Source organism: Chlorocebus sabaeus, chromosome 21 (assembly GCF_047675955.1).
Source record: "Chlorocebus sabaeus isolate Y175 chromosome 21, mChlSab1.0.hap1, whole genome shotgun sequence".
NCBI classification, from domain to species: Eukaryota; Metazoa; Chordata; class Mammalia; order Primates; family Cercopithecidae; genus Chlorocebus; species Chlorocebus sabaeus.
The window spans coordinates 76,296,867-76,311,856 of NC_132924.1; the positions used below are offsets into that span (position 1 = coordinate 76,296,867).

The 14,990-nt window shown below is 40.0% G+C and overlaps 1 protein-coding gene across 7 annotated transcripts in view; it reads right to left on the reverse strand.

The window, feature by feature from the left end:
* NAPEPLD (N-acyl phosphatidylethanolamine phospholipase D) overlaps window positions 1–14,990 on the reverse strand; it is a 48,634-nt gene that overhangs the window by 16,780 nt on the left and 16,864 nt on the right. For all 7 annotated transcript variants that reach the window (XM_007982457.3, XM_007982462.3, XM_007982459.3 and 4 more), the window contains exons 2-3: window positions 10,211–10,520; window positions 1,317–1,963 (exon numbers count right to left, since the gene is read on the reverse strand). In XM_007982457.3, the coding sequence (XP_007980648.2) occupies window positions 1,317–1,963; window positions 10,211–10,520 (957 nt within the window). The remainder of the gene's footprint in view (window positions 1–1,316; window positions 1,964–10,210; window positions 10,521–14,990) is intronic.

Sequence of the window (14,990 nt, forward strand, 5' to 3'; positions counted from 1 at the left end):
TTGTAACAGTTCTAAAAATATACAAGTTGACAGGTTTTGAGAGGTTTCATTAGAATTATAACTAATTAGAAAAGTAAAATTGAAGCGCTAATATTGATTTGTAATCATTTTAACAATTACCAAGAACCAAAAAAGGGTAAAAATATCTAGCCCCTCCAAATAAGGAAACTAGCACAAAACAAAAAAGGGATAAATAAGCATTAATAAATAAAAATAGGGACAAAATGGTTTTAGTGAATGTAAAAATTTAGCAAATAACAAAATCAGATGAAAACAAAAGATTAGATTCATTCAATTAATCTATGTATTAGAGAAATACTTGTTCTTCTGCTTATGGAATTACCTAAACAAAATGTTTTTGTATGTATCTGTCCATGCACTATAGAATAAAATATTTTTTAAATTATCCATTGCTTTGTTACTATCAGTGTTTTGTTTTCTCTTTATTTGCACATATAAACCAGAGTTGACTGAAATCTAATTTAATTCTTTGAAATCACTTCTCTTTTCCCTAAACACAGAATATTAAGGAAACGAAGACAGTGGATGAGTCTCCTTGGTGTCCAATGAGAGCGTGACCTTTCACTGCTCTGAAACAGGTCATTAGTATGTCAAGGTTGGAGGATGAGTGATGAGTAGCACAACACCACCATGACCAGATTAACTTCAGTGCTGACTGAAATAAAACAATCAGCAAGGACTAATGCTATAGGCCAATTCCCTGCTTTTTCTCTTTGCTAAACGTAGGAGAGCTATAGGACAGGGGATTGGGGCACTCAAGTTATGGAGCAAAAAGTGGTTATATAAAGAAAGTATTCTCCATGTAAAAGAACAAGAGTAGGTTTTATTACTGGCTGACCAGTGTAGTTGAATGGTATGTGAACTTCTGGCTAGGTATAGTAATTCTTTAAACCTTGATCCTTTTTTTATGATAACATCATCCCTGATTTTGAGTAATTTTTTTAACCGATACAACTATAATTAAAATATTTTAATTCTCACCACAAAAACATAAGTATGTGAGATAATGCACATGTAAAACAGTTTGATTTAGTCATTCCATAATGTATACATATATCAAAACATCATGTTGCACACCGTATACACAATTTTTACTTGCCAATTTAAAAAATATTTAATTTAAAATATTTAAAAATAAAATCTAACTGAATCTGACCCACCGACCCCCAATCATGTATAACAAAGTCCACCATTAAAATCATAAATTACAGTGTCACAAAAATCATAATTGCTTTACTTTTAAATTCAGTTAACTTACCACATAGCAGGAGTGTTTTCTTTGGAAGTCTACATACCTTGGTTCATAAGCTCCGATGGGAATAGCGGCAAGGTCAAAAGGTCCAAATCTTTTTCCTATCTCTTCAAAAGCAGGGCAATAACCAGTATCTCCTGCAAAAAAAAATCGATTCCAAGGCCCCAAGACAGACCAGCTGCCCCACAGCACCTTGTTGTCATCCATTAGAGTCCTTTTACACCAGTGCTGGGAAGGTGTAAAGACAAAGGTGACCTTATCATGTCCGGGGACACAATTCTCCTCCCACCAGTCCAACTCAATCACATTCTCACAGCCACATTTTTGCATCCAGTCAAGAAGACCCAAAGGCACAAACCATCTCAACTCGTTACCAAATCGCTCATTCAAAGCAATGACAGAATTGTAGTCCAGATGGTCATAGTGGTTGTGACTGATAAGGACTGCATCTATTGGAGGGAGTTCACTTATTGTGCACGGGGAACGACGAAATCGCTTTGGACCCATGTACTGCGATGGTGAAGCACGAGAGCTAAAGATGGGATCCGTGAGAAATATGAGCTCATCCATTTCCACCATTACTGTGGCATGTCCCAGCCATGTGACTCTTAAGCCAGCTTCCCTCACTCCAGCTTCTTCAGGGTTAGTGATAAAATATGGCTTAAGCACTGGGAGTTCTTTGTCAAGTTCCTTTGTGTATAAAGAAAGCAAGACAAAAGAGTAGTTAGAAAAAAAAGTATTATATCATCATAGTCCACATTTTGACCTAAATAACAGCAAGAAGAGCTATTTTCAGAGAACTAAAGTTATTCAATAAACTTGCTACACTTTTGCTTTTTTCTTGAAAATGCATACTTCTTTCTGAATCTGACTTAATAATCACGATAATATGGTAATCTTCTTCATCTCAAATGCAAAAGGGAAAATTAAATTTAAAACTCTGAGTGCTGCTAAATGTATTAATTTTTTAAAGGCTCTCTTCAGTAGTGCCAGAAGTAGACTGGCCTAGATGCAGTCATTTTTTTATTGCCATTCTACTCAGCTGATGTATTTGCTGCTAAAAACTGCCTTAAAAGCGGGTCAGTCCCTGCAAATAGTAAAGCAAGCTTATGACCATTTATTTGTAGCTCTTGGATCTCAGACATGAATCATGAATCTGATATTTTTCTTTTTTGTTTGTTTGAGACAGGCTCTCACTGTGTTACCCAGGCTGGAGTGCAGTGGCATAATCAGAGCTCTCTACAGCCACAACCTCCCAGGGTCAAGTGATCATCCCACCTCAACCTCTCAGCTGGGATCACAGGCATGCAGCACCACCATATCCAGCTAATTTTTTATTTTTTGTAGAGATAGGGTCTCATTATGTTGCCCAGAATGGTCTTGAACTCCGGGGCTCAAGCAATCGTCCTGGCCTGCCCTCCCAAAGTGCTGGTATTATAGGCATGAGCCACTGTGCCTGGCCTGAATCTCACTTTCTGAGTTTCAAAATGGAGCGCTGTGATGATTCCTGGACAAATCACAGTCATAAATTGTTTTCCTCATTCTTTACCTTTCTGATTTTCTACCATTGATCAAACCAACGTGAATATGATCCCTTCCTGTGAGAAGCTGATCACTGAGGTAAGGGGAGTGGTAAATGGGTATAAAACAATAACTATAACAAAGTGTGAAGAGTATTATTCCTTGCTTATTCTACATTTTATACTTGGATTAAGCTAGGCCAAAACGTTGTAGGTTGCAGCGTCACAGTCTTGGCTTTTATAAAGCTCTTTTACTGAATTGTGCTCTGGTACCATGCTATATAGCTGCATGGAGGTCTCTCATAGGAAGCCACCTCATGAAACTTGCCATGCATGTGTTCAGGCTGCAGACTTGGTACCACCTCCACCTTCCTACTTACCCCAGAAACATTTCTCTCCCATCTCGTAACAGGAAAAACTCTCCTTCTCCAGAGCACCTGGCTTTGTCATTTCTGTCACTGGGAAAACTCTTAAGATTTCATGCTACTTCTCTCTTTAACTAGGAAGTTCAGAGGAAAAGCTGAGGCCACCTGCAGCAATGTGCAGCACATGATGGAACATATTTCTGTATTAACTTTATTCTTGGCTTTATTTTATTTCTCTAGTCTAATAGTCCATTTTGCTCCTAGACTGGCTAGGTATAGTAATTCTATACCTCATCCATTTCTTGTTTTACTGCTTTATGTATGTTTGTAAGTTGCCACTAAATCAACTTTGAAAGGGTGTGGTATTGGATAAGTAGTTAAAATACAGGTCATGTTATAGCCTGATAAGAAGGAATGAAGAGCCCAGTTGCCAAAGACATCACAGACACAGTGACTTGTGTGAGTTCCTGAAGAATGATGAGAAATTCATGATGCAGAAAAAAGGAAGAAGGGCATTTCAGGTAGAGAAACTACCCAAGCAAAGGTACAGAGCCAAACAGGAATGTGGTGTTTGAGGGGAACAAACTAAATCTATAAAGATGGAAACACAATAAGCCTTGAGTGTCATGCTTCACTCTAAGACAATGAGGAAGCATCTTTTTTTTTTTTTTTTTTTCCGTAGAGACAGGGTGGGTTTTTCCATGTTGCCCAGGCTGGTGTCGAACTCCTGGGCTGAAGCGATCTGCTTCCCAAAGTGCTAGGATTACAGGTGTGAGCCACCACACCCAGCCTAGGAAGTATCTTCTTGCCCTCACACGTACACACACACGTACACATGCATGCACGCGCGCACACACACACACACACACACACACACACACAAAGACATGACCCAATTATGTTTAGATAAAACAATTCTAGAGTCCAAACGATGGCATGGAGAGTGTCACAACAGTTGCCAGGATATGAAGAGATGAGGACCTGAGCAAAGGAGACAGCGGTAGACAGAGACAAGAGAGGACAGATGGGGAGATACTGGTGAAGGGAAACTGAGAGGTCAATGGGAGAGTCTGAATGGGAAGAAGGCCTGGACAGGAAGAGAAGGAGCATCACAAGTGGAGGACAAAAACGTTTCTCTTAGCCACTCTAACCTTTAGTTTCCTCATCTGAAAAACGGGTATAATAATTGTACCTACGCTTCATTCCTATGAGGATAGAATTAGGAGTGGCTGGCACATAATAAGCACTCTACAAGTATTCCAAAAGAAGAAGCAAGCAAGTTCCAACCCTGACAACCAACCAGGCACCAATCCTACCAATCTTTTGCATTTCTGTGGAGCTACTAACCTAGTTAAGATGCTAAGAAATATTCAGACATTCAAAGCTCTCCAGATTGCTCAACTATCTGCCTGTCAACTCAATCCATGCACAAGAGCCACCTCAAAAACAGCCAATTTAAGGTATAACTTAACTCTCCTCTGCTGCAAAATCTCCACTGGCTCTCTACTGCCTGACAAAGTCTGTCTCACCTCCTCAGCCCAGCAGTGAGCTGCCCAGGGACTGCCCCAATTCTCTCGGGTTGTTTCATGCTCCTCTTTCACATGTGCTGTGCCCCATCTACATGGAGACTGCTTCCCACTCCTAGACTGAGCTCAAGAACCCTGCACAGTATTCATCTCATTTCTCAGGTTAAATTATCTTCCCCCTTATCCCTTTGGGCCATCTCTTGAGTCCCACAGCTGGAAGCACTCACTCCTGCCTCTCAACTTCCGTATCTCCCTATTCACACATCTCCTCTGGATGTTCTGGTTATAGGTACACAGAATTTATCCTATGTCCTATGAAAGGTAGAATCATTCAGTGCTCAGTTTGATTAATGAAACACAGCATGTGCTCAACAAAATTTGTTGAATGGATGAGTAAATGAATGAATGAATGTCAACTTTCAATCAGTTCTTAAAATTGGTAGTTAGGGTTAGTGAACAATGATATATGCCAAGTGGTATATACAGAATTAATGAGGAAAGGGAGAGGGAATGAATATAAACTGAGTACCTACTATGTACTCATACTTGGCATCATATTGGGCACATAATGATGATGAACTACCTAATGTATCAAGTACTTTAGCATAACACAAAACAAAATACTATTAACAATAGCTACCGTTTATGAAGTGCTTATGTGCTAGACACTGTACTAACTGCTACTGGCTACTGAACACAACACTGGAAGTAGGTCCTATAAACCAGCTCCATTCTACAGGTAAGAAAACCATGAATTAGGGAAGTTACAGCACTCAGGCAAGGTCACCCAGCCAGACCCACTGTAGTAAAACATACTTCTTCTCATTAAATCTCATTTAATAACATGTTTTCTTAAAAAGTAACAGCCTGGGGTCCAGGTTGGGAGAATAAGGGGGTATGAATTTCAAAAGAACACAAGGAAACTTTAGGGGATAATATATATGTTCATTATCTTGATTGTGGTGATCTTTTCAAGGGTATATACATATGTCAAAACTCATTAAGTTGTGCATTTTAAATATGTGAAGCCTGTATTATGTTAAAACTATTTTTAAAATTTTAAGGCTGGTGCTGTGGTACATGCCTGTAATCCCAACACTTCAGGAGGCCTAGGCCAGAAAACTGCTTGAGGCCAGTAGTTCAAGACCAGCAGGGCAACATAGTGAGATCCTGCCTCTATTAAAAAATAATAATAAATAATAATTTAAAAATAATAATAGACCGGGCACAGTGGCTCACGCCTATAATCCCAGCACTTTGGGAGGCCGAGGTGGGTGGCTCACCTGAGGTCGGGAGTTCAAGACCAGTCTCACCAATATGGAGAAACCGTGTCTCTACTAAAAATACAAAATGAGCCAGGTGTGGTGGTACATGCCTGTAATTCCAGCTACTCGGGAGGCTGAGGCAGGAGAATCACTTGAACCCAGGAGGCAAAGGTTGCAGTGAGCCGAGATCATGCCACTGCACTCCAGCCTGGGCAACAAGAGCAAAACTCCGTCTTAAAAAAAAAAAGAAAGAAAGAAAGAAAGAAAAAGCATATAGAAAAAGGAGTAGGGAGAGGATGGACTCTTGTTTACTTGGTGAAACCAATCACTCACGTGGCATTTTCATGGCTAGATCAAGACTTTCTTGGCTGGTCTTCCTTTTTGAAAGCTGCAAAATGGAAAATCCCAAGACTCATAATTAACCACTATACTAGTTAATGTTTTACTTTTCTTGGGAAAAGGGAACAAATCCTAACATTTGTTCAATAGCTACTCTTTGCAAGGTGCTTTAGGTACACTGTGTCATCTAAATTTGTGAAGCAAATATTACTGCCATTTTACAGATGACCAGACCAAGGCAGACTGAGGTCACTAAGAAACTTGCCAAAGTCATACAAGAGTGAATCTAGATCTTCAGGAGTGAAATCTAGATCTTCCTGACTCAAAAGACCTCTCTTTCACTAAGCCATGCTCCTTCAATGGCATACATAGTAACTTACATTAAAATTAAACAATGAAACTCATATCTTCTTAATATACTTACTATTTTAAGAGTATGTGTTTGTGTGTATTAATGAGACAAAAAAGAAAGATGTGACTCAAATCCTTTTAAACCATGTTTTTAAAATATCACTTTTAAAGAAGACAAGGTAATCCTTTCCTTGCAACTGAAGGTACATTTTCACCATCTTAGAACACTTTACTACCTATACTGTAATTTGCAACTCAGATTTTTAAATTAAAAAATAACATTTTTCTTTTTCATATTTATAAGATATATGTGAACACTGAATAAAGATACATGTGTTACCAAAATAACTCCAATTCAATTAAGTATTGATGCTAATGTTTGACATTTTTGCCATGTGTGTTAAGAGTATAAGATCTATCAAAATGGCTTAGTATTTTTAAACTCCTTGATTATAAGAGAAAATGCTCTTAATATTTGGAAAATGCAGAAAAATATAAATAGTTGCCATCATTATACCAACATGCAAAGATTATAACCACTGTTAACATTATGATCTGTACTTGTAGTTCTATTTTATGAATGGTTGCGATCAGAGTATTCATATTTTCTGGTTTTATAAAAAATTGTATATGGTGACATTTTCAGTCATCCCCACGACTCTATGAGACACAAGATTTAAAAATGAAACAAACAGGGCCAGGCACAGTGGCTCACACCTGTAATCCCAGCACTTTGGGAAGCCAAGGCAGGTGGATCACCTGAGGTCAGCAGTTCGAGACCAGCCTGGCCAAACACAGTGAAACCCTGTCTCTACTAAAAATACAAAAAAAAATTAGCCAGGCGTGGTGGTAGGCGCCTATAGTCCCAGCTACTCGCAAGGCTGAGGCAGGAGAATCGCCTGAAGTCAGGAGGCAGAGGTTGCAGTGAGCCGAGACTGTGCCAGTGCACTCCAGCCTGGGCAAAAAGAATGAGACTCCGTCTCAAAAATAATAATAATAATAAATAAAAATGAAACAAATTATTGAGGAAATTGTTAAGAATATAAATTTGTTTTGAATTGCCAAAATTTATTAAAATTGAAAGACATTGTTTAATTAATCTTCTCTGCCATGAAACTCCATCTGGCTGTCTACAAAAACCACTGGGAGGCTGAGGGTCACTACAGCCCAGGTGTTTTGAGGCTGTAGTGATGAGTCTCAAAGCTCTACTGCACTCCAGCTTGGGTGACAGAGTGAGACCCTATCAAGGGGTAAGCTGCATGCTTGCTTGCTATCTGTGGTCATTAAAATCCTAGACGTCTCTAGGAAATCAGGTCTGCCTGCACTTCTCGGGGACAAGCATGAATTTTTAGTTCTTTGCTTCTTGAAAACTTGCTGCATGTGCACTGTTGTCAAGCCGATTCTCTATACCTTTAAAAGGTCTCCAAAAATCTGCACTCAGTCAATGGATAAAAACATTACCAATAATAAAACCATAAAGCTAGTCTAGACAAGTGAAATTCTATCATTTCAACTTCCAGGTTTCCATTTAATGCCTGTGTGCCAATGGCTGGAGTTAGGCTTGCTCTTTAGGACCTCAGCGGTTATTCTCATCCCTCCTTTGGGACACAACTGTCCATAAGGCACCATCAAAAGCCACACTGCATCTGCACCTAACATCATTCCTCCCAGGGTCCGACTCCTCAGAATGTAATTTTTTTTTTTTTTTTTTTTTTTGAGACAGGGTCTTGCTCTGTCACCCAGGCTGGAGTGTAGTGGCGTGATCTCGGCTCACTGCAACTTTTGCCTCCCAGGCTCAGGTGATTCTCCTGCCTCAGCCTCCCAAGTAGCTGGGATTACAGGCACATTCTATTGCGCCTGGCTAAATTTTTGGGTTTTTTTGTTGTTGTTGTTGTTGTTTTTGGTAGAGATGGCATTTTGCTATATTGCCCCGGTTGGTCTCGAACTTCTCAGCTCAAGCAATCCACCTGCCTCAGCCTCCTAAAGTGTGGGTATTACAGGCATGAGCCACTGCACCTGGCCATGTAATATTTTTAAAAAGATAAACACACAAGAAATTTTCTTAAATTACAGAGAATTGATCCAGGAGGTCCAAAATAGAACTACTATAACTAATAGTCATTTTGGAATAAGAAGATGTAGGGAAGGACATTTTCAAAGATATAGACGAAATTTCCTAGAACTAAAGGAAATGGATTTTCAGACTGAAAGGGCCCACCACACACAGAGCATAATGAATAAATAAAGAACTACACATCATGGCAATTTTCAGAACACTAGTACCAAAGAGAGGATTCTCAAAGTCTCTAGAGAGAAAACAAAGGGTCTGTTCAAAGGATCAAGAGGAAGGATGGCACTGAGCTTCCCCACAGCCACACTAGAAATAAAATTATGGAGGCAATACTCTCAAATTCTGAGAGAAAACTGTTTCCAAACAAAACTTCTATACCCAAACTATCAATTATGAGTGAGAATAAAGACATTTCAGACAAGCAAGTTTTCAAAAAACTTACTTTCCATATACCCTTTCTCAGGAAGTTCACTGAAAATATGCTCCACTAAAATGAGAAAATGACACAGAAGGAGGAACAAGTGGGATGCAGAAAATAAGGGCTACCATAGAAGACACAGGGGAGCCCAGGAGGCTGGTGAAGGGTACCCTAGAACAGAAGCCGGCAGAGACCCTGGGAAGGCATCAGCTCAGACTACAGCCCAGTGCTGAACGACCACCTGAGAGTCTTTCCCTCAGGAAAATGGCACTGAGAGGCCAGGGGAGGCAGGAAAATAATCGTCATAAATACACAGAAAGTCAAGCAAATGAAAGAGATGTTATTCACACGGCAGAGGGAGAGGTATATAAGGAAAGGAGACACAGCCATAGTATTTACTTGGTTCACCAATGAAAAATATTGATATACTCAATGTAAACCATGAAATCAACTTAACCCAAAACTGTGATCTATCTATTCTAACAGAATAGCAGAAGGCCAAGTAGAATCATCTTAAGTAAAACTAGTACGTTTAAAGGCTAGGAACCCAGAGTCAACTTTTCAAGGTCTGGAAAGGTCATCTGAAGCTCCCTTTCACAGTGTTGGCAGCTTTATCCAAGGGTTAAAAGCCAAGCACTCTAGGCCATGCCTTCACCCTCAAAATCCATATTCCACACACGTACCAGGCTACTACCTTCCAGAGCATGTAATACACTTTCTCACCTTCATGACCTTGTTCATGCCATCATCTACCTGGAAAATCACTGTCAAAATACTTTTTAGTTGGCTAGGCCCAGCTGAAATACTCCTCTCCTCTGTGAAGACATCTCCAGCTCTGCCTGTCAGCATCACGTTGCTTCCTGTACCTCTAAAGCACTCTGTTCCTACCTCTAGTTGCCACCAGATCAGGGCTGGTTATTCCTATATGCACTCTGTTACTGAATGATGAACTTTAGGGCCTAGGTTACACCTGTCCACTTCATCTCCTCAGACTAATTCTACGCCTTATGATATATAAGGGCTCAAATAATTAGTCATATATTAAGAGCAAATATAAAGCATTCAAAAAAGCCAAGCGCCACCTCTTTAGAACTTGGAACACTGCTGTGATCTTTCTCCATTATCAGCCATCTGAGAACATTTGGAATAGAGAGGTTTTTCCATGTTGGCCACGGATTCACAAATCTCCCATCTTTTCCTTTCTTGGATTTAGTTACATCTTCTTCTAGTCTATAATCCAGTTTGAAGCTTTTCCTGGAAAACCTAGAAGAATCACTTCCTCTGGAATTCCGTGCTGAATTTTGACGTTTTCTTACTGCTTCTTTAGGATATTGGCTGCTTGTCATCAGGGACTGGTTGCTTTCATTTTCATCCATGTCCTTTGGTGAAGAACTGAAAAAAAGGGGGAAAAATACTGAGTTGAACATAAAGGTAGTCAAACATAACACAAGGTACCATTTGTTAGCCAATAAAAATTTCTCCAAACTTATAAAAATATTATGTCTGTATTAGCTGAAACTTTCTTCCTGCAAAGCACAATTTTAGAATACAGTATTACTTCTTGCTAAATAAGAAAGATGTGCCAGGTGCAGTGGCTCACACCTGTAATCCCAGCACTTTGGAAGGCCGAGGCAGATGGATCACCTCAGGTCGGGAGTTCGAGACCAGCCTGACCAACGTGGAGAAAGCCCATCTCTACTAAAAATACAAAATTAGTCAGGTATGGTGGCACATGCCTGTAATCCCAGCTACTCAGGAGACTGAGGCAGGAGAATTGCTTGAACCCCGGAAGCGGAGGTTGTGGTGAGCTGAGATCACGCCCGCCATTGCACTCCAGCCTGGGCAACAAGAGCAAAACTCCGTCTCAAAAAAAAAAAAAAAGAAAGAAAGAAAGAAGTTTACCTATTAGCATAACTGCCAAAAAGCCCTTAAAAAATCCTTTATCTCCTGTAATCCAAAACAACATATTTCCCCAGTCAGCATGTAAGCATATTAAATTTTCCATTTCAATGATGTTTTGTAGAATAAATTAATGTACCTTCATGAATCTATAATATTTTCATACATGTATTTTAAAAATATTATTGTTAACAATGCATAGTAAGGATTGCTTCAGTTCCTTGAGAGAATTTAGTAATTCAAGCAAGTCACATATATACCCCACTAGGCCTAGCTATAGTTACACTGAAGATATTCTGTAACCAATGCCCCCAGAAAGTACAACCAGTCCAAATCCCTAGAAAGGGGATAACACATTAACTGAGAGACATTTCAATAATGTATTTAACTGATCAATAAAATACATTTAAATTAATTCAGAACTGCCAAGTCAGTGAGTATGTATCCTAGCTGTACGACCTTGAGCCAGTTTCCCACCCTCTCTGTATCCTGATTTCCTCATCTATAAAATGGAGAGAAGGTTACTTGCCTCCTAGGGTTATTGAGAAGACCTGTAATACAAATAAAGCACTTGGAAACATAGTAACACACATATAAACCCACTATCACAGCTCAATCAATGTTAGCTGTTGCTGCTGACCTTGTTTTACTGCTACTACTGCTACTGCTTAACTCAAGGCATTAAAATCCCTGATTTTGAACTATACAGAACTCCAGATACACAAAAGTGGTAAATAACATATCTGCCATGAATTTCATTTCTTTCTTATTCTGTTAAACAAACATTTGCTTTCTGTTTCATTAAATACAATGCACACACATAGCACATTTTATAAGTGGAAATAAGGAAATGAGCACAGTAACTGAAAGCCAAATATTATTTTTATGGCTACAATGGTGTTTAAATAGAAATACTGCCCCAGAGAGAAAGGGAAAAAACACAAACCCTAGGATGAACACGTACACAGAACCAAAACTTTTTTTCCAAATTGTCTAGAGTAAATAGTCTGTAATCTAGAGAAGAATCACTGTGAAGAAAAGAAACCCCAGCTGAGACTAAAGCTAAAGCACACGCTGTTGCTCAGCCATCACTGTGTGTGGGAGAGTCCAAGAGTTAAGAGAGAGTCTAACAAGATTTATACTTTGGGCAAATAACTTATCCTTTCTCATCCTCCATTTTCTCCCTGTAAACGATCTACCTACCTGTGGAGGTTTCTTTCAAAGGATCAAATGACACAGGTACATAACGTACTTGGCACTCACAAATGCTCATTCTTCTTTTCCCTAATCTTGTTAACTGGCCATACATCTAAATTGTTTTTTTTCTTTTTTCTTTTTTTTTTTTTTTTTGAGACAGGGTCTCACTCTGTCACCCAGGCTGGAATACAGTGGCTCAATCACGGCTCATTGCAGCTTCAACCTCCCCGGGCTCAGGCTATCCTCCCACCTTAGCCCCCCAAGTAGCTGGAACCACAGGTGTGCTCCACCATGCCTGGCTAATTTTTTTATTTTTTAGTAGAGATGGGGTTTCACTGTGTTGCCCAGGCTGACCTGGAACTCCTGGGCTCAAGCAATCTGCTTGCCTCCTCGAACTCACAAAGTGCTAGGATTATAGCTAAACTCTTTAAGTTATTCTAGAACTTAAAGTGGTCTCAGAGAGTAAGCTCTCATAGAATCACTTTTTCTGGGTTATAATTAAGTTCAGGCCAAGGACTTTACAAAGAGCAGAAACAATGACCATCCATCTGAACCTCACTTCATTTAACAGATGAAAATGCACAAGTTTAAATAGTTTAAGTTACTTCTCAACCAGATAATATGTCCAATAGGTGGGAGAGCTGACCTCTTGCTACCCCTTGTCATGATAAAATAGCTTATGAGATCCCTATATTTGTCATATACATATACATGTAGATACACGCACATATATATCACAATTCTACCAAATATGTTAATAAATGTTTGGCTCACTGTTTTAAATAATCAAGGGATAAGGGAGAAAGGAAAAAAGGACACTTTGATTCAAAGACCACAAAGACAACGTCAAAATAGGATTTTGAACAACATCTAGTGGTCTAATGTAGCTAGGACATAAAAAGCAAGGAAGGGTCAGGCGCAGTGGCTCATGCCTATAATCCCAGCACTTTAGGAGGCCAAGGCAGATGACTCATCTCAGATCAGGAGTTCAAGACTGGCCTGGCCAACATGGTGAAACCCTGTCTCTACTAAAAATACAAATTACCCTGGTGTGGTGGCATGTGCCTGTAATCCCAGCGACTCAGGGGTCTGAGGGAGGAGAATCACTTGAACCCTAGAGGCAGAGGTTGCAGTGAGCCGAGATTACACCGCTGCACTCCAGCCTGGGCGACACAGTGAGACTCTGTCTCGAGGGAAAAAAAAAAAAAAAAAAAAGCAAGGAAGGTTTGTGACAGTCAAGACTATAAAGGGTTAAAAGATTGGACAGTAGAGATGGGACTAGATTGTGAGCCTGGACTCCCTCTAAGGAGGATGGGCTACACTGCAAGCAATGGGGAAACACTGAACACACTTAAAAGGCAGTGTACTTAAGGGCTGGGTGCAGTGGCTCACGCATGTAATCACAGCAATTTGGGAGGCCAAGGAGAGCAGATCATGAGGTCAGGAGTTTGAGACTAGCCTGGTCAACATGTTAAAAGCCTGTCTCTACTAAAAATACAAAAATTAGTTGGGCGTGGTGGCGTGCACCTGTAGTCATAGCTACTTGGGAGCCTGAGGCAGGAGAATCGCTTGGAGGCAGGAAAATCGCTTGAACCCAGGAGGCGGAGGTTGCGGAGACTCCTTTAAAAAAAAAAAAAAAAAAAAAAGCAGTGTACTTAGGGAAGACAACTCCGGTAGCTGGATAAAGAAGAAAGGAAGTGGCCAAAAACTGGAGCTTGGGAGATGGATTGAGCGAAAACAGAAGAAGCCCAGAACACCCAATAACACTGAACCACCATGCCACATGTTTCACATATTTCATTTAAATTCACGCTCCTAGCTAACCCTCAAGGTAGGTATAATAATCCCCACTTTTTAATAGTGAGTAGCAGCCCAGTCAAAAGATGAGGAGGCAGTGCAATGAGAAGAGAAAAAGCAGAATAAATCCAAGAGACAATAAAGAAAATGAATCAGTAAGACTTGAGAGTATTTGGATAGTCACAAATTTTGGACTTTGTAGGGCTGGTTGGTCGGGAGGAGAGTGGGAAGAGTCAAAAATGGCAGCACCACTAATCAAGGTGGATTGTGACCCAGTGAGTTTGAGAAGGGTTTGAGGTCATGGGAAAGCAAGAACCCAAGAGAAAGTCCTCATTGACACCCAAAGGAAATGGATTCAGGCTGCTTTGGGGGTTAAACAAACAAACAAAAAAAAACACCCCACTGTGGTGGTGCAAGCCTGTAGTCCCCGATACTCAGGAGGCTGACAGGGAGGATCACATGAGCCCAGGAAGTTGAGGCTGCAGTGAGCTGTTATCATGCCACTGCACTCCAGCCTAGGCCACAGAGCGAGACTCCGTCTGGAAAAACAAAAAACAAAAAACAAAACACACACACACACACACACACACACACACACAGAAAAAAGAAAAAAAGAGAGAAGAAAAAATTGGGTCAGTGATCTTTTCTTGTCTCTAAACAATAAGCTTTTTCAAAGTTGTCTATTCACACAACCTCCATTTTCTCACCTCCCATCCACTCAGTCTTTCACCCCAATCAATCTATGGGAACAGGTCTCATTACCAAATAGCCATCCTCTCCTAACAAATCCCCTCCCCTAACACACACAAAGTCCAGTTTTCAGGAATGCTCTTTAAAAAACAAAAACAAAAAAAAATCTGATACAAACCAAACAAAACGAAAAAAGCTCCAAAGGGTTTTTTGAGGGCAAAGGTCAGCAGGTGGTTCACAGGGTCTGTGTTTCTAACCCTACCCACACTCTCCTCTGCT